This window comes from Orcinus orca, chromosome 10, assembly GCF_937001465.1.
Source record: "Orcinus orca chromosome 10, mOrcOrc1.1, whole genome shotgun sequence".
NCBI classification, from domain to species: domain Eukaryota; kingdom Metazoa; phylum Chordata; class Mammalia; order Artiodactyla; family Delphinidae; genus Orcinus; species Orcinus orca.
In genome coordinates, this window is record NC_064568.1 from 40,812,247 (window position 1) to 40,836,471 (window position 24,225).

Consider the following 24,225-nt stretch of genomic DNA (forward strand, 5'->3'; position numbering starts at 1 on the left):
GAGGGTAACACACCCAGATCCCACGGCTCTAGGTGGAGACAGCTCGGGCCAGCTAGTAGCAAGCTGCTCTCTCTCTCAGGGGCTCAGGTTCTGTGTAGTCCGTCCCCCACAGGGTGCCTTCCTTGCAGTAAGGGGGTCCCTGGGGTTGGTCTGGAGAGTAGAGCTGGAGGTGTGGGCAGGCCCTGGGCCCCCAGGCTTGCTGTGGCTCCAGGGCCACATCACGGAGTGATTCCTACCCTCCTGGGCACCTAAGGATCCATCCGTCAAGCCCCATACTCAGGGTGGACAGGCCTGGCTATAGGGTCAGCAGGGGCAAAATGGTTACAGAGTGCCAAGAATGACCTTGAGATTCATTTCCCAGCACGCCCAGGTTGCCTGCCCTGCCTGGGCTCCTGCCTCAGTTTCCTCTGTGGTCAGAGTGCCTCTCCTAGGTGGAGGCCCTGAACCCTGCAGGCTGCCTTCCTCTCCTAACTCTAGTAGGGCCCATTTAACTCATCAGTACACAGTGATCACACGTCTATTGTGCTCCCAGCACTTCCCCAGGTGCCAGGAGCTTGTAGTGAACTCACGAAGAAAACGCTTTGGCCGGGTCCTGCTCTGGCCCTGGCCCAGCTCCCAGGTCTCCTGTCCTTGTGTTGTGCCTGTGACTTCAGACCTGAGTGAACAGGGAGGTGCACCTAATTCTGTTCATCTGGAGTGGGTACTGTGCCTGCCAGCCCGACTCTGACCTCAAAGTTGGGCAGGAAGGGGCCTCAGATACCTGGGCCAACATCTTTCCCAGGGGAAGACTGATGAGCTGCTGCTTGCTTGAACACCCCCAGAAACAGGGAGCTCACCCCCTGTTGAGGCAGCTTGGCCAGGCAGGCAGCTCTCTGACGTAGGGCCAGAATCTCTCCAGGCGTCTCTAGTCCTCAGAAACTGGGTCCTTAGAACTGTTTTTCCCCCGACCTGAACCCTCTGTGATCCACTAGGCTGACCCCAGCCCTGCTATTTTCTAGGTTGATCCCTTGTTCCAGGATGGGCCTTGCCCTCTGTAAGGCTGCTGAGCCAGTGGGGGTTCAGGGGTGTTTAGGGTTTTTTTAATAGAAATCTTTTTTTTTTTTAAAGCACCCCAGTGTTTTCTTTCTTTCTCCCTCCCTCCCTCCCTTCCTGCAGGTCTTACTTGCCACATGCAGGATCTTCGTTGCAGCATGAGGGATCTTTTTTTTTTTTTAGTTGCAGAATGAGGACTTAGTTGCGGCATACATGTGGGATCTAGTTCCCTGACCAGGGATCGAACACGGGACCTCTGCATTGGGAGCATGGAGTCTTATCCACTGCGCCACCAGGGAAGTCCCGGCACTCAGTTTTTTAGGGCCCTGAAGACTATCCCAGCACCTGCTCCCGGAGCTGGAAGGCAAGGGCTGGCTCTGCAGTGTAGAGGGCCCTGAGGTCACCTGTGTGGAAGGTGGCCGGGAGGGGGTGTTTCCGGACAAGGAAGACAGTGTTATGGGAGAGGGAGGTCCCTGCAGGTTGCCCTGGGGCTTCTTCTCTGGGCCTCAGTTTCCCTCTGGTGCGGGCTGGAAGTGTTCTGAGCTCCCACCAGAGGTGGGAACCTCTGGTGTTCTGAGCCCTGGAGAGGCCCCTTCTGGACTCTGAGCTTCGGGCTGGGGGCGGTCGGGGGAGGCGACAGCTGCTTTGAAACGTGGAGAATAATAAAGCAAGGAATGTCTGAGCTCAGGGGAAAAATAACCCCCGCCTGCTGGGCCTCCCACCCTGCACGTAATGAATTAAGTACAGGGAGGCATGTTTCAAGTTGGGGTGCTGGCTGGGGGAGGCTAGAAGGCTCCTAATGAGAAACAGGGTCCTGGATGGGGCCACTGGGAGCTGGGGGTTTGAGGTCACCTAACCTGACCCCTGGGGGTGCGCTCACTCCCCAGAAGCTTCCTCTCAATCTCCCTTTGTCTGAATGGGTGAGGGGGCGGTCATCCTGTCCCATCTCCATGCTGACCTCTGATCCCAGGCTGCACCCCAGTGCTGGCCCTGAAAGGTCAGAAAGGGGAGATGGTGAGGCTGATTAGGATGGATCATCTCCTCATTCTCTCCCTTCTTCAAGCATTTACTGAATACCTACTGGGTAGGTATCTCCTGCCAGCAGGATTGTGGGGTCGACGCTGCCCCCTGCTGGACTGATTGAATCCACAGAGCCCATCAGCATCTGACCAGCAAGCCCCCAGGCCCCAGACCACCTCCTGTCTCCAGTCTCCACAGCCCTTCCCCTTCCTCTGCCAATCCCTCTGTCCCCTATGGCCTCACCCGCCTTCCACTCCTATGTTCCTGGCCCCAGCTCAGTACTACCCCTGCCCCCTTCGCTGGGGCTTGGACATCAGTGGCTCTGGGTCCAGCTCTACCTTTCCAGTCCACCAGGGATCTGGCTTTATTATGGGTCACCTCCCCTCACCCCCTCCCCAGTAAACTTAATGTTCCCCCAACAAGGTCCACACTCTCGAACTTCACTCATACTCTTCCTTCTGTCTGTTGGACCCCCATTCATCTACTCCCCAAGACTGCTTTCTAAAAAAAAATCACTCCTTTCCAGAGGGGCCCAGGGAACAGTGGATAAGTGAGTAATTAAACAGTCAGCAAAAGGGTAAATTCTCAGCAAGGGAGCTGTAGAGGAGTGGAGTCAGGTAGGGATGTTCCTAAGGCTCCCCAAGGATCCTGGCCCCCCAGCCTCTGCCAGCTTGGGGCAAGTCTCCCATTTTATTTTTAAGAAGTCTGACCAGGGCCCTGGAGCTTGAAATATTCTCCCCCACCATCCCTTCTCTCCCCCCACCCACTTTAATTAAAACCATTGTTTTTCAAGCACATGTTAATTAAAAAGCAAACGTGTTTTGCTGAGTAATTTGGAAGCTCTGGTTATGCAAACCAGCGTCATTCCAGTTAAAAAATCCCTCACCCAGATTGCCCCAGTGTCTTGGGAGCTGAGGACCCTTGTGGCTACAGTAGATGCACATCCCTTTAGACTTTACATTCCCTGTGGAGGTCTAGCTAGGGCAGGTGTCCTCTCTGTTTCACAGGTGGGAACACAGAGGGGTTACAGAGGCCTAGAGTTCCTAGCAAGCCCAGCATCACCAACCCCCTGCAAATGTGTGCTCTGGGCCTGGGGAGCAATAGCTGGTGAGGAGGGCGATTGACTCCTGTGCCCCACCCTGCAGGCAGGGTCTTTGTCTCAGAGCCTCTGCCCAGCTGTGGGGTGAGGGGAGGAGGATGCAGGCATGACAATGCTGTGAGCCCAGCCAGGTGCTGGGCCACCTCCCTGAGGTCTTCAGCACAGCTGGGGCTACGATTAACCAAAGCTGGGACAGTAGGTCCCTGAGGTGAGGGCCCAAGGTAAGGACCAGCCCTCTGGGTTGGGGGAGCCCTGGATGCTCAGAGGTACCTGCTGCAGCCCCAGCTCCCCACTCTGTGTCTGGTGTTGCCCACAGTGTCCCCACCCTCACTCCTGGCCCTGGGAGTCTTGCAGTCCTGGGGCCCTTCACATCTTGTGCAGTAGCCTCAGGGCCCACTGCAGGGACCTGGAGCCCCCAAGATGCAGGGTTCAGTGACCTCTAGTCCCTCCTGCTCCCTTTCCCTGGCAGGGATGGGGGCATTGCACCAAGAGGCCTTTCCAAACCCTGTCACCACTTTGCAACCTGCCTGTTGGCTCTCCCAGCTCAGAGTCTCACCAACAGCAGGGTGTCTCACATGTGTGCCGGTGTGTGCTCCATGTGCGAGTCTGTACCCAGGTGTGTGTCACTGTTCACCAGGGCCCTGGTGTGAAGTGCTCTCTCCCTGCTTCCTGAAGGAGACCAGTGTCGAGGTTCTGCAGGGATGGGGGTGGGTGGTGGTGCGGTAGTGACCAGGAAGAGGATGTCTAATGCGGGAGGGAAGGCGGACACCCACAACCCCCGCCCGGCACTGTGGAACACGATGGGCCGGCTCGCACCTTCTGCACACACACAGGGACACAGGCGGGGCGCCTGGAGTTCCGGGCCTGTGCCACCCAGCCAGCCCTCTCCCTTCCCTGCACTCAGCCTTCTTCTCTGTAAAATGAGAAGTATGTGCTGTGATGTTTGCAACTTATCACACGCAGTGTCTTCCCAACGGGGACACACACACCCTCACAAGCCACGACACACGGTGGCACACAGCGACGCACGCTGGCAGCCGGTTCCCAGAGCCCGCCCTCCCTGGGCGACGCGCCAGTGACACACACACTGTCGCCGCTCCAAATCACACCCACGTCCCGGGAGGAGCTGTACTCCCGCCGCGCTCCCCTGGGGTCCGCGGCGCGGCGCGGCGCGGCGCTTCTGTGTTCTGCTCCCTCCGCCGCGCCTAGAAACCGCAGTGGGCCGGCCGGGATGAGCTCACGCCGCCTCCGGCCGCCCAGGTCTAACGCGCTCCAGATGCCCCGCGGCCCGAGCCGGGAGCGCGGAGGACGGCCCTCTGGCTCCCCCTGCAGGGCTCAGCTGCTCCCGGCGGTGCAGGCACCCGCGGGACGGGGTGGGGCTGCCTCCGGAAGGGGCGGTGCTTAGCTCACCCGCCCGCTTTTCCTCCGGTTCTGCCCGCCGCCTGAGTTCGGAGCTGGGGGCGTGCTGCTGCGAAGGCTGTCACGCCTGTCCCGCGCGGTTTCCAGGTCCCAGCCCACGACCCCCGTGGGCGGCTCAGCGGCCACGTGCTGGGTGGCGGTCCCGTCACCGGCTGCCCTCGCCAAAACATGGGATTCCACCCCACTCCACCCCTAGTTACTCGGCCCAGCCCGGACCCTTCACCAGGTACTGCAACTCAGGGCCCCGCGCGGCCCTGACTAGGCCCTGACTAGGCCCTGACCAGTCTTGCTCCTCTTGGAACAAACAGCCTAGTTTCTACTGGGAAAGCAGCAGGGGCCTGACCACCGCCTGTTTTTAATAAGCAGCTGGTATTTCCCCGAAATCGCGGCCTCGTGGCTGACCTCACGGGGATGACGGCTGGCTGTGGGCCAGGGGGCGGGAGCTGCCTCAGGGTGAGCCCCTGATGCCTGGCCTTGCAGAGGAGTCGGGCAGAGAGGAGGACCTCTGGTTTCCTGTCCCAGCTCAGCTGCTGGCTCATCCAAAAATCTGTCCCTCTGTCTGTCTGCAGTGTTGTGCATCCCAGGCCAGTGCTTCCAGCGCCCCTCCTCCTCAGCTATGCCTAGGGTCCCGCTTTCCTCCTGCCTCGTTGTATGGTCCTGGTAAACTGCTTAACCTCTCACCTCTCATTTCCTCCACTGTAGGATGGGGTCATTGTGGGATTTGAGAGGGCACCAGCAAGGGAGAGCAGATGGACCCCAGGAACAAGTAATTTCCAGAGGACTGGAGGAGGAGTCTCTCGGGAGCTAAGGGGCCAGGGATCAGGCCTTGGTCTTCCTGGGCCAGAGTTGGGGAGGTAGAGGAAGGGCCGCCGGAGAGACAGATAGATAGGGCAGCACAGATGTCCTGGCAGAATGACAGTGTTCAGTGAAGGGTCAGCATAGGGGGCTTGGAACACCTGGAGTCAGAGAAGGGTGTCAGGAAAGGCTTTCCAGAGGAGGCGGTGCTGAGTGAGGTGCAGTTAGTCAGGCTAAGACCTGGGGCGGGGGGCAGAGTACTTAGGCAATGAAGGGGTGGGTTGGGGGACAGAGTGGAACCAGACAGTTGGGTCCAAGACATCTCTGGTAGTGAGTGGAGACTCTGCTGGAGGCACCATAGGGGGTGACGGCCCTTGGGAACTGGTCCTGAAGCCCCGTCTGTAACTGAGGGACAAAGACCGAAAGCCAGAGGAGGACACAGGGTCCAGTGGAGGGACAGAGGCCAGGAGCCACAGGGGGAGCAAGGAGACAGGGAGAAGAGTTGTAGCAGGCAGATAGGTGTGCGTTGGACATATCTGGTAGCTGGAAGATTCGTTTGCTCTGGAGCTTGCATTTTGCAGATGCTTGGGGCCCCTCCTCAAAGGAACAACAGTAACAGTGAGTAATACTTTTTGAGCAAAGCGTGTGCCAGGCAATGCTCTGAGCACTTGCAGGTATTAACTCATTCTCTCTTCACTAGAATTTTATTCATTTGTTCATTCATTCAGCAGATGTTTGTTGTGTACCTACTGTATGCCAGACATGTTCCAGGTGCTGGGAATCCAGCAGTGACAAGACATACAAAAACCCTGTCCACAGAAAGTTTACATGTGGAAGGGGAAGACAGCTCATGTATATGTGAGTAAAATGAATAGTATTTCAGATTGTGAGAAGCGCTACAGAGAAAATTAGAGGATAAGGGGGATCAAGAGGGCAGAGTAGGGGGGCACACTTTTTGAGAGGGTGTCCTGGGAGAGCCTCAATGGGGAGGTGACATTTGAGTACAGACCAAATCTGACTCACCACCTCTTAGCTGAGAATAGTTTTTACAGAAGAGCATTTGCGATCATTTCCAAGATAGGGAGCACTAATTTTGATGTTATCCCCCTAAAAGAATTCCATTCTTCTTAGTAGACCCGTATTACCCCAAACCAAAACCAAAACCGAAAAAACAACAAAAAAAACCCCCAAAACTAGTACTCAGTTCTTCCAATTATATTTTGAATTTCATCAATAAACATTGATGGAAATTCATTTTCTCTTTTGTTATATAAGCACCTGTATAATCTCGATTTTGTCTCTTGGTCCACAAAGCCTAAGATATTTACCATTTGGCCCTTTACAGAAAAAGTTTACTGATCCTGGTATAGACCCACCAGGTGAGGAAATGAGCTGTATGGACATCTGGGGGCAGAGGGAACAGCCAGTTCAAAGGCCGGGAGGCAGGAGCTAGTGCGGCACATCGAGGAGGCCAGCAGGGTTGGAGCCCTGTGAGTGAGGAGGAGAGTGATAAGAAAGGGTCAGAGGAACCCAGGCAGATGATGCAAGGTCTTGTGCCAATTCCCAGGTATTTTTTTAAAAAGTGTGTGTGGCTGTCTTTAATGGAATATCTTTTTTTTTTCTATTACATTTTCTAATTTATTATTGCTTCAGGGTAGAAAGTTATTGATTTTGTATATTGATCTTTTCCCCAGCCCTCTTAGTTTATTCTCTTATAGTTTTATTAATTTTTCAGTTGGTTTGTTTGGCTTTGTTTTAGAAAGCAATTATACCTTCCACAAATGATGCATTTTGGTCTTCCTGCCTATATATAGCTCAGTTTCTTCCTTTCTTTACCTTCCTCCACTCCCCTTCTGCTTGTCTCCCTACTCTCTCCCCTAACTTCCTTCCTCTCTCCTCTCCATAAGGCACAGGGTTTCAATCTCTTCACATCCTTACCAACACTTGTTATTTTCTGTGTTGTTGATTTTGGGTTGTTTATTTTTAGCCATCATAATGGGTGTGAAGTAGTATCATATTGTGGTTTTGATTTGTGTTTTCCTAATGTTAGTGATGTTGGTTATCTTTTCATGTGCTTACTGGACATTTTTGTATCTTCTTTGGAGAAATGTCTATTCAATTTCTATGTCCATTTTTAAACTGGGTTTTTGTTGTTGAGTGTAGGAGTTCTTTATATGCTCTAGATATCAATCCCATATCAGATATATGAATTGCAAATATTTTCTCCCATTCTGTGGACTGTCTTTCACTCTACTGATAGTGTTTTTTGCAGCACAAAAGCCATTAATTTTTTTTATTACTAATTAATTAGTTAATTTATTTTTGGCTGCGTTGGCTCTTCGTTGTTGCGCGCGGGCTTTCTCCAGTTGTGGTGAGCGGGGGCTACTCTTTATTGCAGCGCGCGGGCTTCTCATTGTGGTGGCTTCTTGTTGCAGAGCATGGGCTCTAGGTGCGCGGGCTTCAGTAGTTGTGGCACGCGGGCTCAGTAGTTGTGGCTCACGGGGGGCTTTAGAGCACAGGCTCCGTAGTTGTGGCGCACGGGCTTAGTTGCTCCGCGGCATGTGGGATCTTCCTGGACCAGGGCTGCAACCCGTGTGCCCTGCATTGGCAGGTGGATTCTCAACCACTGCGCCACTGGGGAAGTCCCGGGATTGTTTTCTTAATTTCCCTTTTTATCCCAATTTTATTTTTATTTATTTTTAAAAATCAATTTTAGTGAGGTATAATTTAAATGAAATAAATTGCACATATTTGACTAGTTTTGAGAGATACATATTTTTGTAAAGCCACAACAATAATCAAGATACAGAACAATTCCATCCCCTGTAAAAGTGCCCTTGTGTCCCTTCACAGTTCATTCTTCCCTCTGCCCCTGGCCCAAGGCAACCACTGCTCTCTCTATCTTCTGTCACTATAGATTGGCCTACATTTTCTGGAATTTTTTTTTTTTTTTTTTTTTTTGTGGTACGCGGGCCTCTCACTGTTGTGGCCTCTCCCGCTGCGGAGCACAGGCTCCAGACGCGTAGGCTCAGCGGCCATGGCTCACGGGCCCAGCCGCTCTGCAGCATGTGGGATCCTCCCGGACCGGGGCACGAACCCGTGTCTCCTGCATCGGCAGGCGGACTCTCAACCACTGCGCCACCAGGGAAGCCCTGGAATTTTATATGAATTTTTATATAAATGGAATAATTCTGTATGGGTCTGACTTCCTTCACTCAACATAATGATTTTGAGATTTACCCATACATTTGTATGTATCAGGAGCTAGTTAAGTAATTAATTAGTTAACTTTTGATGTGTATGGATGTCATATTTTGTTTATCCAGTTACCTGTCAGTGGTCATTGTTTGTTTTTTTTTCCCCAGTATTTGGCTTTTGTTCAGTTTTTACTGGGCCATTTGTCTTCTTACAGAGCTGTAAGTGTTCTTCATATGTTCTAGATACAAATATTTTGTCATATATGTATTGCAAATATTTTCTTTCAATCTCTACCTTGAATTTTCATTCTTTTAACGGTTTTCAAAGAGCAAAATTTTAAAATTTTGATGAAGTCCAATTTATCAATTTTTTCTTCTATCACTTGTTTTTATGTCTTATTTAAGATATATTTGCCTACTTCAAGGTTACACAAATTTTCCCTCATAGTGTTTTCTAGGAGTTTTATAGTTTTTGGTTTGACATTTGAGCCTGTCATTGATTTCTGGTTAATTTTCGGCTTAATTTCCTTTTTGATTGTTCACTGTTAGTGCATAGAAATGCAACAAATATTTGCATGTTAATTTTGTATCCTGCAACTTTTCTGAATTCATTTATTATCTCTAACGTTTTTTTGTGGAATCTTTAGGGTTTTCTATATATAAGATCCTTTTGCCTAATCGGCTGGCTAGAACTTTCAGTACAATGCTGAGTAGAAGTGGTGAAAGTGAGCATCCTTGTCTAGTTCCTGATCTTAGGGAAAAGCTTTTAGTCTTTTGCCATTAAGTATGATATTCATTGTGGGTTTTTCATATATGGCCTTCATCATATTGAGGAAGTTTCTTTTTGTTCCTAGTTTATTGTTTGTTTTCTTTTTTGATCATGAAAGGGTGTTAAATTTTGCCGAATGCTTATTGCCTCAATTGAGATGACATGTATGTATATGTGTGTGTGTGTGTTTCTTTTTCTTCTTTGAACATGTGTAAAATAACTATTTTGAAGTCTTTGTCTACTATGTCCAACACATGGGGCGCCTCGAAGACCCCATAAATTAAGTTTCTCCTATCTGCTTCTTTTCCTATATATTGGTTAAACTTTCCTGTATCTTTTGCTGACAAAAAATTAATCAATAGTCAATCTAAGAAAGAAGTAGAAAATTTTATTTCAGCCAGCCTGAGGATTATAACCTGGGAGACAGTTTTTCAGAAAGTTCTGAGGGGGCTTCCCTGGTGGCGCAGTGGTTAAGAATCCTCCTGCCAATGCAGAGGACATGGGTTCGAGCCCTGGTCGGGGAAGATCCCACATGCCACGGAGCAACTAAGCCCGTGCGCCACAACTGCTGAGCCTGTGCTCTAGAGCCCGGGAGCCACAAGTACTGAAGCCCGCATGTCTAGAGCCCGTGCTCCGCAACAAGAGAAGCCACCACAATGAGAAGCCCACGCACCGCAAGGAAGAGTAGCCCCCGCTCACTGTAACTAGAGAAAGCCCACGTGCAGCAACAAAGACCCAACACAGCCAAAAATAAATAAATAAAATACATAAAAAAAAAAAAAGTTCTGAGGGCTGTTCTGCCTGTTAGAGATCAAAGCGCAGTTATATAAGATTTTGAGACAAAGTTTTATGCATCAAAGTCCCATATTGGGGGCTTCCCTGGTGGCGCAGTGGTTGAGAGTCCGCCTGCCGATGCAGGAGACACGGGTTCGTGCCCCGGTCCGGGAGGATCCCACATTCTGCGGAGCGGCTGGGCCCGTGAGCCATGGCTGCTGAGGCTGCGCGTCTGGAGCCTGTGCTCCTCAATGGGAGAGGCCATAACAGTGACAGGCCCGCGTACCGCAAAAAAAAAAAAAAAAAAAGTCTCATATTGACAGTTTACATAGTTCACCAAGGTGAGTAGTGGGTTATTGTGAGCCCTTACAGGATTGAGAAAGGAATGTTATCTCCTAAGGAGTTACCTTCTGGTGCCAGGAGGAAATTGGTTTTCTTTTGGCGAGTAGGTATTCCTGTGTCTTCTGAGGAGAGCTAGTGTATAATGCAGATGCACAATGCACACTAAAGGGGAGGGGGTAGTGGCTCAAACAGGCAGAGAGAGAATTTTATGTTTAAAATTTTTCTGGTCCTGCCTTAAAAATAATTTTATTTCATCACTTTGCATGTCTTGTAATTTTTTCATTGAAAAGCAAATGTCATAGCAAATCGGGATACTGATTCCTGCCCACCCAGGACTTGTGGTGATCATTTGTCTATTTGTTTAGTACTTGTGTGAGATAATTTTGTGAAGTCTATTTCCCCCTCAATTTGCAGCCTCTGATATCCCTGCTTAGGTTTTTTCCTTATTTTTATATTTTAGCCTGGCTTCCTAGGGTTAACTCCTGGATCACTGTAAGCTAGCTACTCATTGGTCAATGGTTGTGTGTAAAGTAAGCCCCTTTGGTCAGTTTTATTTTCACTATTTATCGTTGGAAATGTGTGTGTGTCTTGGAGACGGCTTTCACCATTTAGGGAATTTACTCTCCCCTCCGCCACCACATGTTCATCCAATGACTAGAAACTTGGAAATTCCCTATCCATTCATTCTTGAAAAGACAGAGGCTTGGGTATGTGCACCGTCTCTCAGCCTACTAAGGATGAGTGTGATTTTATTTTTAAGCTGGGCTTATTAGGAGTTGCCCCTGGGTCAGAGAAGCTCATTGTGCAGCCGGTATTTGGTCAGAGGTTGTGCTTAAATCCACTGCACTAGCAAGGTTTCTGCACTTTGCTGATCTGTGTTTGGTTTGGAAAATACATTTAAATTTGCTCTACTTCCTGCTCTTATTGTTCCTGAGTTGGTGTAGCCTAGTGCATGCACAGTGTTTTAGACCCCTGGGGATGAGTGTGATCCCAGGAGAACTCTTCTTGGCTGCTTCTTTCACTGGCTTTCTCTGTTAAACTTCTGGTTAGTCTGCTGTTTCACTTTTTGTTGCTAGTATCATGGAGCTACTGACCCTCTCTTAACTGCTCACCAGGAAGATCTCTGTTGTTCTTAACAACTCCATTAGGCATGAATTTCTCCACCCTCTGTTCCAAATAAATTCAGCTATTTCAAGCAGAGTTGCAGAGCATTTCTTTCAGCCTGCCTATCCTTCTGGGCAGAATGTTTGTGCTATTGTACCAGAGCTAGGGATGGGGATGGCAGCCTGTTTCTCCTGGAATGAAACTCCTGTTCTATTAGTGGGTAATGGGGAGAGAGTTGGTATCTCACTTGCCCCTCCCATGGAACTTCTGCTCTATGAGTGAGCTGGGATGGGACAGTTGAAGACCCAGTATTCTTAGCTTGCTGTGCCTGGGGTAGAGCTTCTGCTCTATGAGTAGGGGCTAAGTGAGGGAAGGAAGCTCTAGTCCTCTTGGTCATGCCTTCTAGAACAGAGCTTCTGCAAAATGGTCTTGGGAGAATGAAAGACACCAGCTATCTGCTTCTCCTGGGGTGAAACCATAGCTGGGGCAGAGGGAGACCCCATTGTCTTGGCCACTTGCCCAGAACAGAGTTCCATAATACGAAGCTAAGGAGTAGGGATGGGAGCTGGTCGTGGCTCAAATACCACAGACTCTCGCCAAGAACTCTTGGTTCTTACCAAGAATTGTTAGATTTTCTTGCATAAGTATTTCTCAATTTTCTGTATGCCCTTAGGACAATTTCCATAGAACTTAAATAGTTATTTTTAAAAAAATAATTTTCACCAGATAAATAGCTTTCTCTCTGGAGAGAGAATCAACCGAGTTCCTCATGCAGCCATTTTAGAAGTCCAAAATAAAAGTTTTAAAGTCTGTCCAAACATTTGGCAATTTTCAAGATATTTTTCTATTATTGGTTTCTAGTTTAATACTGTTATAATTTGAAGACATATTCTGTACAATTTTAATTCTTTCAAATTTGCTACTATTTGTTTAATGGTCCTGTAATATGCTCTATTTTGGTGTATGCTCCATGTACACTCAAAAAAGGTATATTGTGTTGTTGCTAGGATATAGTATTCTATAAATGTCTGTTAGGTCTAACTCATTGATAGTGTTTCACAGATCTTATATATACTTAGTAGCTCTCTGTATACTTGTTCTATCAATTATGAAAGACATGATAAGTTCCAAATTCTAATTGTGGTTAGAATGTCTTTTTCCACTTGCTCTGTAAATTTTGAAGATCTGTTGTTAGCTCCATTTAGGATCCTAACATATTTAGGATTTTGTTTATCATTATGCAATTAATGTCTTTATTTATCCCTGACAATATTCTTTGTTCTGGTGTTGACTTTGCCTGATAGTTATCTAGCCATTTCCTCTTTTGATTAGTGTTTGCATCATATATCATATTCTATACTTTCCCCCATTACCCGTCTATATTTAATGTGGGTAAATAGTTGTGCTTTTTAAAAAATATCCTGTCTGACAGTCTGTCTTAACTCATATAATACAACATGAATGTGAATTAATAGAATCGCTAATTCATCTAATAGATTCATTTACCTTTGGAGTAAGTATTGTTATTGTTGGATTAAAATCTACCATCTTGCTAGTTGTTTTCTATTTGTCCCATCTCTTGTTTCTCTTTTCCTCTCTGCTTTTCTTTAAATTAATGGAGTTTTTTTTTTATAGAATAATTCTATATTTATCTATTTATTTATTTTTGGCTGTGTTGGGTCTTCGTTTCTGTGCGAGGGCTTTCTCCAGTTGCGGCAAGCGGGGGCCACTCTTAATCGCGGTGCGCGGGCCTCTTCACTATCGCGGCCTCTCTTGTTGAGGAGCACAGGCTCCAGACGCGCAGGCTCAGTAGTTGTGGCTCACGGGCCTAGTTGCTCTGCGGCATGTGGGATCCTCCCAGACCAGGGCTCAAACCCGTGTCCCCTGCATTGGCAGGCAGATTCTCAACCACTGCGCCACCAGGGAAGCCCATGGAGTATTTTTTATCCTCACTATTGTCTTACTTATTATAGTTTTTTAACTTTTCTCTAGTTTCCCTTGAGTTTACAGTGAATATCTTTAGTTAATTGTCCTCTTTCTTCAAATAACAGGATTAGTTTTTTAGGTAGTGCAAGGGTCTTACAACAGTATCTCCCATCCTTTATTAGTTTTCTTTTGCTATTTATACTATGGTAAAATCACTTTGATGATAAGTAATGTTTTTTGAATCACAAGTTATATCAAGCTACTTTAAAAAAGTCCCTGTGCTGTCCAAAATTAAAACAAGGAGGAAGACATGCATTTCAACACACATTTGGAGTAGATATATTTTCTGAGCTTTCTGCTACAGTTCGAGAAGCAGTTTTTGGACCTTAATTAAGCAGTTTTAACCTACCTTAAGCAGTTTTTGGACCTTATGCAAAGGACATTTACATATTTCAAAAATCCACTTAACATTGCAGTTGAGGAGCTTCCACCTAAACTTCAATGAAGTGATTAATTTGCAATGTAATGACAGGATAAAAGGCACATATCAAGAGAAAAATCCAAAAGAACTCAATAAATGCCTTCCAAGTGAAGATTTTTTTTTTGCTCAAAGCCATATGTTCATAGATTAATAGCAGCATTTGATGATGGCACTTATCTGCATGAAAAGACACTCTTAAAGGTGAAAAGCATATGGGCTTCCCTGGTGGCGCAGTCGTTGAGAGCCCGCCTGCCGAGGCAGGGGACACGGGTTCGTGCCCTGGTCCGGGAAGATCCCACATGCCGCAGAGCGGCTGGGCCCGTGAACCATGGCTGCTGAGCCTGCGCAACGGGAGAGGCCACAACAGTGAGAGGCCCGCGTACCGCAGGAAAAAAAAAAAAAAAAAAAGATGAAAAGCATAGGGACTTCCTTGGTGGTCCAGTGGTAAAGAACCTGGCTTCCAATGCAGGGGACGCGGGTTAGATCCCTGGTCGGGGAACTAAGATCCCACATGCCGCAGGGCAACTAAGCCTGCGTGCCACAACTACTGAGCTCGTGCGCCTCAACTAGAGCCTGCGTACAGCAAACTACAGAGCCCACGCACCCTGGAGCCTGCGCCCCACAACTAGAGAGAGAAAAAACCCGCATGCCACAACCAGAGAGGTCTGCCCGCCGCAACTAGAGAGAAGCCTGAGCAGAACGCACGGGATAATGAAAAGATCCTGCATGCCTCAACAAAGATCCCGTGTGCTACAACTAAGACCTGACGCAGCCAAAAAAAAAAAAGAAAAGATGAAAAGCATAAAATATAGGGTTGGCCAAAAAGTTCTGGCCAACCCAATATCATTACAGTTCACCATTAACAGAACATTTACAATTGATTTTGATGATAGAGAATGCTAACTTTGAACCCCAATTAAGTAAAATGTTATTCCTCCCCTCTCCAAAATTTCAGTCTTCTCATTAGTAGATTTATATTATAAAATATTATATCCAATTCGTATTATTACTGTTTTTGAGGAAATGGTTCCTTCTTATAAGAAAACCTACATAATATCCTTAATTTTATCTTATGGTTGGCAAATTCTAAAATATTTGCTATTTGGCCCTTTATAGAAAGTGTTTATGGACCTCTGGACTAAAGCCTTCAAATATATTCATCATAGCATTTAAAATTTCCTGTGTGATAGTTCCAAAATCCATGTTATGTCTTACTCTAGTTCTGTTGATTGGTTTGTCTCTTGAAAGAGTGTTGTTTATTTTTTGTTTGTTTGTTTGTTTTATTGTGTGTCTTGTCATTTTTGGTTGAAAGTTAGCCATCTTGTGTAGAATAGTAGAGACTTAAGCAATACTATTTATGTCCAGAAATGGGTATGTCTTTTCTTTAGTGGGGAGTGTTGACATAATTGTGTCCTGATTGTCTCTGATTTTTGTTGTTGCTATGGTTACCCTCAATATGCAGCAGGCTTCAAACTCTTCTAGTGTTATTTTTTGCTTAGAGTGGTAGCTGATTTGTTGGAGAGTTTTTCTCAGTGTCTTCTCCATTCTCACCTATCTGTCCTCTCTTTGTACCTGTGTCTCACAGAAGATGTCTTTCCATGCTTTTACTCTCTCTTCTAGCAATAGACTGCTGTTACTTGTTCCTGGACACTTGCTAGTGGAGGGAGGAGGTGGGGCATTCTTTGTTGTCCTGATTCAGCCTCCCTCTTAGGCAGGTGCTATATTCTTGGCTCTCAGAGAAGAGGCCTTCTCATTGACCTTGACCCTCTCGCTGTATAGGAGATCTCTATAAGTCTGGTCCAGGAGAGTTTCCTGCTCCTCCCCCAGGGATAGAGGTTATTTTATGTTCTCTTCACCCAGCTACAGTAGGCTTTAAACTGTGTCCTGAAAATTACAGTTTTATGCCCTTCCCCTAGTTGCATAAGGCAGCATCTCCTCCTCTTCCTCCTTCTTCTCCTCCTTCTCCTTCTTCTTTGGCAGCACAGGGGCAGAGGAAACAGTATAGAAGGACCCAGGCCAGACTTCATACCTTTCCCATAGTGATTCCTGCTCACCTCTCCAAAGACTGCACTGTAATTAAGGCTTACAATTTTTTTAAATTAATTCATTAATTTATTTATTTATGGCTGTGTTGGGTCTCCGGTGCTGCACGTGGGCTTTCCCCAGTTGCAGCGAGCGGGGGCCACTCTTTGCTGCAGTACGTGGGCTTCTCACTGCGGCAGCCCCCCCCTGCTGTGGAGCACAGGCTCTAGGCGCATGGGCTTCAGTAGTTGCAGTGCGTGGCTCAGTAGTTCTGGCTCACGGGCTCTAGAGCACAGGCTCAGTAGTTGTGGCGCACGGGCCCTGCTGCTCCGCAGCATGTGGGATCTTCCCGGACCAGGGCTCGAACCCGTGTACCCTGCACTGGCAGGTGGACTCCCAACAACTGCGTCACCAGGGAAGCCCCAAGGCTTACAATTTTAACTTCTCAGTTTAAAAACTTCCTTGACTTTCCTAAAATATTTTCATATGCCTTATAACTGCAGGGTTGATGTAGTTGATGTAGTTGATAATAAGATGTAGTATCTGATCTTTTGGCTCACTGAATTTCAACATAAATTGAATTAAGAGCTTCATCAGAACTCTTAAAAAAAAGTTAGGGCATTGATTGGGAGTGAGACCCTGAAAATTTACATGGGAATACATTTGGATAGATTTAGGACACCCTTACCCCCAGCCACGTTGAACCACTCTTGCTAACAGAAACAGCGCCTCCTCCCATTTGATAAGGCCGGCCATCTCCACCTTAGAGACACTGCAATGACTTCATGTGAGTAAATTACATTATAAGGGCATACCAGTTCTCTGCCTGAATCACCCCAGTCTTCACTGCCTCTAGACCTAATAACTAGAGTAAGATCCCAGCACGCTCTAGGGCAGGTGCAAAGTATAACCCAGGGGTAGAAGACTTCCTTACAAAAAGAACTGCAAGATTTTGCTGATCTACATTGGAAGGAACAAGGGGTGTATATATAGGATGGGATTCAAAGGATTCTTGATTGGGAAGGCTTAGTCCCAAATTTATCAACAGTACACTTGCTAGAAATTTGGAATTCAGTTTGCTGGTTCAGGCAGGTGGGAATGATTCTACATGTTTACTGGGTTGTTTTAAACCTGAACGCAGTAGTGGACCACACTAAAGGAGATTGATATGTCAGAAATTCCTTGGCCTAATGTGGAGAAAGGAATGCAAAGAGAGAGGGCTTTAGAGAATAACCCCTTCATCAAAACATTGAAAAATAAATTGTGAGGGGAACACCCATATCCTCGAAAAACACTGTAACTGGCTGTCCTCTTTTGGCTGGGGAAAAGTGGGAAGTACTGCAACTCAAAAGTTGTTATTGTTGTTTTTCCCCTGACTTCAACAGGGATGATGAAACCCAGAGAGGCAGAGGCCTGGTAGAAGCACTTATGCAACAAAGACAAATAGACATCAGGGGCGTAGAGCTAATAAGAATGGATTGACCTGCGGGTCTCTTTGGTGGTGGCTCATTTTTACAGGCATCCCCGTGACTGAAATTGCATAGCAGCCAGCTCCTTTGTGCAACCCACATCCACTTCACCTGTAGTCCCTCTCCCCGCAAATCTAGGTTTGGTGAATGAGGCCCTGCCTTGTGGAACCGTTATGGAGAATTAAGTCTCCTCAGCTAGTTCCCAGGATGCCCATCCCCACCAGCTCCAGGCCAGGTACCACACCAAGAAGGGCAGGGGCGTCAGAAAGCGCCCGCCTTTTAGAGCCAACGTTAAATTGGAAGGTCCCTAGCAAGGACAGTCTCCTCAGATGTACCCTTACCCCTCGGACCTGGGCAGTGTTCTGGCTGGACACAGTCTGGCGTGAGGATCTGAGAGCGCAACCCTGCACTCTCAGGCAGGAGACTTCGTGGGCAGGGGCACGCAGAGCGCTGAGGCCGTCACCAAGCCCGTGGCGTCCCCGGGCGGCCCCTGCAGCCTCCTGGTCTGGCTTCTGCTCCTTCAGCGCTGGCTCAGGGAGGCCCCAGCGGGTGGGTCAGCGACGCCCTCGCCCACTTCACCCCTCTCGGGAGGCAGCCTCGAGGACCCCACGGAGGACCAGCCAGACCCTGGAGGGGGCTTAGGGAGCCCCTGGGAACCCCAGGTCCCCTGGGGCTCCGGGAGCCCCCAAGTTGGTGGAGTTTAGGTCAGGTGACTCTTCGCATTGGCCTTCCGGAGGGGCGGGCTGAGGCGCCAGGGTAGGGGCCGGTGTTCCCTGGGAGTTTGAGGGGATCGGGGTCTGAATTAGTGCAGCCCTACTGTGGAGCCTGAGGGAGACGTGCCTTGTCTGTGGGTCCATGGCCTGCAGACTTGGAAGCGCTGCCCTGGAGCCTAGGAGGACATGGCCTTCTCGGCTGTCCGAGGGGCTCCAGGGAGACAGGGCCTGTTTCTCTGAGGTTCTCCTTGCTACCCTGTCCTCACCCCATCGTGTGGCCAAGTGTTCCTGAAAATCGTGGAAGGAAATCAGAGTGAAAGAAGGGAAGTGGCCCTGGCAGGTGAGCCTGAGGGTCAGTGGCAGACGTGTGCGGAGGTTCCCTCATCACAGCTCAGTGGCTGCTGACTGCAGCCCACTGTATTTTAAGATGAGTAATGACAAGTGGAGATGTGAGAGTTCTGGAGTCAGTCCTGCCCTCCTCAGATACCCACTAGTTTCTGCTGCCCTGCAAATTGATAAAAACCCAACCCAAACCAAAGCACACACAATAAAAATGGGAGGGATTCTGCGCTGGTAGTCTTGTTACTAGGAATACTAGTTTGGTGAACAAAACCAATTGTTTGGGAGAGCAAACCAATTTTTTTTTTTTTACATCTTTATTGGAGTATAATTGCTTTACAATGGTGTGTTAGTTTCTGCTTTATAACAAAGTAAATCAGTTATACATATACATATGTTCCCATATCGCTTCCCTCTTGCGTCTCCCTCCCTCCCACCCTCCCCATCCCACCCCTCTAGCGAGCAAGCCAATTTTGAGAGTCATTAGGAGGGTTTTTTGGTGATAGGGTCGTAGCGAGAGTGGTGAGAGAGGTTGGGGCCACATTGGGAAACAGCTGATATGTGTGGAAAGGCACAAGGGATGCTTCCCAGGGTTTCTGTGAGGGACATGTCCTCCTCCCACAGCTGTTACCGCTGCAGTGTCATGATGGGAGATCGGAGTGTCTGTGGTGAAATCTCAGGGTTGGTGGTTCCTGTCAGCCGAGTCATTGTTCACCCTCAGTTCTCAACACGTGGAACTGTTAAATATGACCTTGCTCTTCTCCGGCTCTTCTACCCTGTAAATTTCACTGGGGTCATCCAGCCTATATGCATCCCTGAGAAGACTTTCCAGGTGGAAGCTGGGACCAGGTGCTGGGTGACTGGATGGGGCAAGCAACAAGAATTCGGTGAGACTGTGAGGCAGGAAGTAACCTTGGGCAGAGGGAGGCAGCCTTATCCCTGGAGTAGGCAACAACACTAAAGGGAGCGGTAGGGAAGCACACCACCTGGCAGGTGGGTTAGGGGGCAGCCAGGCTAATGGTTCCCGGTTGGCTTGAGCCCAGAAATTGGTTGAGATCTTTTGTTGCCACACAAATATTTGATGGCAGCCGTTTAAGCAAGGCACCAGTCCTGGGACCTAGAGCTGCTCAGGAGAAGAAGAAATACATGGGTGAAGTCTCCTGCAGATTTGTGGGGAACTGTGCCTGGTTGGTTTGGGGGCATTTTTAGGTTCCCTGGGGACAGAGCCAGATGCTCTGGAGTTCTCTCCAGGGTGGATTTCTGCTCAGGGGGTGATGAGCTGTCTGCCAGGCCGAGGTGTCCCTCGCTGGAGGTATCTGCCTTGGTGCCCAGGGACTTTCCTGTCCTTGGGAATGTTGGCAGAGCCCGTGGGCCCCAGTTGGTGAGGCTATAGGGCCTCCTGTCTCTGGGAAGAGGCTGGATTGTTCCTTTGGGTACTACCTGTCTGAGAGTCTGTGATTCTGCTTTAAAGTAAAGACACTTTGCTGATGCACCGGACAGCTTTCATTATTGCTATTGATGCACCGAGTGACAGATGCGTGGTTATCATTTCTCAGGCTGGTAAGGCCTCGCCTCTTCCTGTCCTGATCTGTTCTTCCTTCTCTTGTCCTGGTTTTGGTTCCTACCTTCTCTTCTCCCCATGTCAGCTTTGGGCTTCAGTTTCCTCCGTTGTCAAATGGGGACAGTATCCTCTGTGCTGCCTTCTTCAAGGGGGATTCAAGGTGTTTGGGGGCTTACTGTCCGCCTGTGCAGATCTACCCACTGCTGAGTTTCTTTGCTTGTAGGTGGCCCATTTGTCTCAGTCTTTCTCTGGGAGATGGACCAATATATCATCTACTATGAAGAATGTAATGGGATGATCCAGAAGGCCATGCCAGCAGATAAGGATGTAGTACTGGAAGGAATGCTGTGTGGCTATAATAGTATAGGAAACGATTCTTGTCAGTTAAGTTCATGGGTCTCTTGCCACCTCCGCACTGAGGTTGTCCCCTCAAAGTTTCCTCATTCCCCAGTGGCAGGGCCTGGGTTATTTGCCACCTCCTCTTTCAGCCTTTAATTAGGAGATTCAGGGGAGAACCCCTCAGGATGCCCCTGAGCTGGCCTGGCCCATTCCTTCAATAGGGAGCAGCCCTCGCATCCTGGGCGTGCTGCCAGGGTGTGGTGAAGTTGGGGGTGATGATGATAATAATGTAAGTTCCTATAATTGAGTTCCCTCTATGGCGACTTACTGTGCCAGTGTGAGCATTCACCCACATTAGCTCAGTTACCCAGCTCACAACCCTGCAGCATAATTATACATATTATTATACAGATGTGGTCCCTACAAGACATGAGCTCAAGGTCCCCCTGGGAGTGCCTGGGCCCACAGTCTCCCCTTTGCACCAAGCAGCCTTTCTGAGCAGGGGGCATCTGAGCCAGGTCTTAGAGGATGAGTATTTGGAGTCCTGGAAAGAGGAGAACATCACTGTTGGGAGAGGGAACAGCAAGTACAGAGGCTCAGAGTTCTGAAGAACGTGTCATGTTTAGGGAATGTGTTTCAGATCTGGAGCAATGAGGTGGCAAATATGGCCAGAGAAGGTGATTGGATTCAGAATATGTGTGGCCTGCAATGCTGTGCTATGTTTCGCGTTCTTGTCCATGCAGGACTGTAGGCCAGGAGTTTGTTTTCACCATGCAGGCAATGGTGTTGAGCCCCAGGCAGGACCTGGGCTGGTGGGGAGGTGAAGGGGTTGTGTTTGAGGTTGAGTCATCAGTTCTTGGTGACTGACTGCCTGTGAGGGTGCGGGTGAGGGAGAGCTTGAGGAGGACTCTGAGTTTCTGACTGAGCTGGTAGATGGGGGGCCACCAGAGCAGTTTTAACAAAGGATGTGCCGTGTTTGCGTGAGCTGGGGTGACTATGTGGGATGTCTGAGAGTGTAGCTTAGAATATGGAGGGAGCTGGTTATATGGTCAGGAGCTCTAGAGAAACTTTAGGCTAGGTGTAAGGATTTGGGAGGCTCCATGCAAAGGGGGTATTCAAAGTGTTTAACAACCACTGTGGTATAGGAAATGACCAGTCATAATATCGTCAGAGGATACTAAAGTTTTCCAATTGACTATTCAGTTCTCAGTTCTCAAAATCAAGAAATCTGGGCCTGAGAGATGTCTGGAGAAGGCCCACAGGTGCCTGTCTTTCAGCACCTTGCAGTGCAATCAGCCTGCCCTGAAGTGGGTGCTCTTCCATTCCTGCGGTTTGTTTCTTTCTCTTTTTCCAGGGAGATTCTGGGGACCCTCTGGTCTGTCAATATAATACCACATGGGTCCAGATAGGGATTGTGAGCTGGGGTGTCAGCTGTGGTTGTAAAATTTCACCTGGAGTTTTTATGGATACTGCCTTCTACACTAAGTGGCTAGTTGCAGTGGTGAACCAGGCTACCTCTTTGTATCCAGTGGTGCTCCTCATCCTACTGGTGTGTCTGGTGCTGCCTCTGGGCATCCTGGCGACCCTGTGATCACCCTGGCCCACACCCCCTTCTGTTTCTGAGACTCACACTAGCCCTGCCTCTGACCTCCCACTTCTACTCAATGCCCTTTCCTCAATTTCGTTTGGGATCCACTGACCCTGTGGAGATCCACATGACAGAGAGTGGCAGCAGGAAAGGAACCCTGGAAGTTTCCTGGCCTGGTGATCCAGGAACCTGCCTCATCCACACCTACACCTTGGCTGTGCTCTGCCTGCCAGGAAGAAGTGGGTGAAACCATCCCAGCTGGATGGCCAGTGACCTGCCAGGTGATGCTTCATGATGCTTCATCCACATCTTGGAGAACACCTAGCAAAGGAGGGACATCATCTCCGGTGAAACAGCGTTAGACCTGACACTTTATCAAACCAGTCCGCTTGGTGATTGTTGGGAGAGAGTGAGGAGGCATCACTATGTCCACATCTGACTCAGCTGTCTGGGTTGGGAGAAGGTCCCCAGCTGCCCAGTGCGGATGCATCTGTGAGTGTCCAGCCTCTGCCACACAAGCCCTCCTGGGGCAACTCAGTCTAGGAACCCCCTTCCCAGTGCTCCAGCGGCCACATCCAGGCTCACTCCAAGTTGTGTTGAGGCGTCAAGGAGTGCAGAGATTTCTGATGTCAACTGAATAAATGTTTGAAGAGTCGTGTGTGTGTTCTGGTGTGTGTGTTCTCTACTGGTCTGGAATCACTGAAGAGAACTTACATTTAGCTTAGGAAAGTATTTGTGATCCTTTTTAAACCCTGGAGTGATGTGATGTGAGTTGACAGGTAGCTTTAGCAGTTGGGTCCTGCTGCCGTGTTCCTCATAGCCATTAGCATCTCTGCAGGGAACTCTGTGGATGAGTTTGCTAGCCAATGCATCTGGGAAGGAGGAAGTGAGAGAGACTGGAAGCAAGAGAGGGGTCAGGGCATTGGGCCCAAACATCAAGCCCTTTTTCTGTGTGTTTCTGCCGCTCCCCTTCTTGGTAAATAGAGTCTTGAGCACCAGACTGCCTTGGCCAGGCTATGGAGAACGACACTGAGACTCAGGGAGGGGACAGGTTGGGGTGCTTACTGTGTCTGTGCTGGCTTATTTCCTTCATTACCATATCATCCCAAATTAGCTCTTTGTCATGATGCAGAGCACTTCACTTTTCCTTGATTTCTTTCGTGAAAGTTTGAGGTTGCCTTTTTTTAGGAGAGGATTAGCGCATTTTGCATATGGGAAGAGGTGCAAGTGAATAGTTAGGTGAATAAAAAAGTGGACTGGGGTAAAGCTTGATAATCCTCTCTTGTGGCACCTTTCATCCCCTTCCTTCTGGGCATATAGTGGATCAGAATAAAGAGTACATTTCCAACCTTCCCACGTATCTAAGTTTGGCAATAAGTTCTGGCCAATAAAGTATAAACAGAAATGTTGGGTATGAATTTTGGAAAATATCCTTAAAAGGAGAACAAGCCCTTCATCACCTTCTTCTTTCCTGGCTAGAATGTATACATGGTGACTGGAGCTTGCACAGCTATCTTGGGACATGAGGAACATGTTAAGGGTATGGAACAGAAATTCAGAAGGAGCTTGACTCCTTGGAATTTATAGGGCTGCCATCACAGCTCTTTATGCAAGAGAGAAATAAACTTCTCTTTTAATTAAGCCACCATCACCTTCAGTCTCACTTGCTCACAGAAAAACCTCAATCTAACTAATTCAGTTGATATTATCTGGAGCTTTATTTCTGGATTGTTAGGAATATAAGTTTTTAAAGTCATTTCTTATGTAGACTAAATTCTTCTTTATTCCTACTTGGCTGTATGCCATTGCTTCCTTCTCTGTTCATATTTATTTATTTATTTATTTATTTTTGCGGTACGCGGGCTTCTCACTGCTGTGGCCTCTCCCATTGCGGAGCACAGGCTCCGGACGCACAGGCTCAACAGCCATGGGCCTAGCCGCTCCGCGGCATGTGGGATCTTCCCGGACTGGGGCATGAACCCGTGTCCCCTGCATCGGCAGGCGGACTCTCAACCACTGTGCCACCAGGGAAGCCCCTCTATTCATATTTTAAAATTGGTAAGGTTAAAACTTTATATTGATGAATGACTGTATTATCTCAATGCATTTCTGTATTATTTTCTTTATTGAGGTATAATTTATTCATAGTACAATGCACACATTGCACTGTACAATTTTATGAGTTTTAACAAATGTATACCCATGCTAACATCACCCAAATCGTGATAGAGAACAT

At 48.3% G+C, this 24,225-nt stretch overlaps 2 protein-coding genes across 2 annotated transcripts in view; both read left to right on the forward strand.

Annotated features, from left to right (window-relative positions):
- The first annotated feature begins 4,545 nt into the window (after positions 1 to 4,545).
- PRSS45P (serine protease 45) overlaps positions 4,546 to 24,225 on the forward strand; it is a 75,942-nt gene continuing 56,262 nt past the window's right edge. Inside the window, 1 exon segment of the mRNA XM_049716323.1 lies at positions 4,546 to 4,796. The gene's annotated coding sequence lies outside the window, so the exon portion shown is untranslated.
- Positions 17,657 to 23,828, forward strand: LOC125965578 (putative serine protease 42). Its single transcript, XM_049715758.1, is given in 9 exon segments — positions 17,657 to 17,684; positions 17,837 to 18,094; positions 18,132 to 18,153; positions 18,429 to 18,480; positions 18,482 to 18,525; positions 18,527 to 18,587; positions 19,124 to 19,388; positions 20,286 to 20,458; positions 21,756 to 23,828. Coding segments are annotated over 9 exon segments (1,140 nt in total). The 3' UTR covers positions 21,993 to 23,828.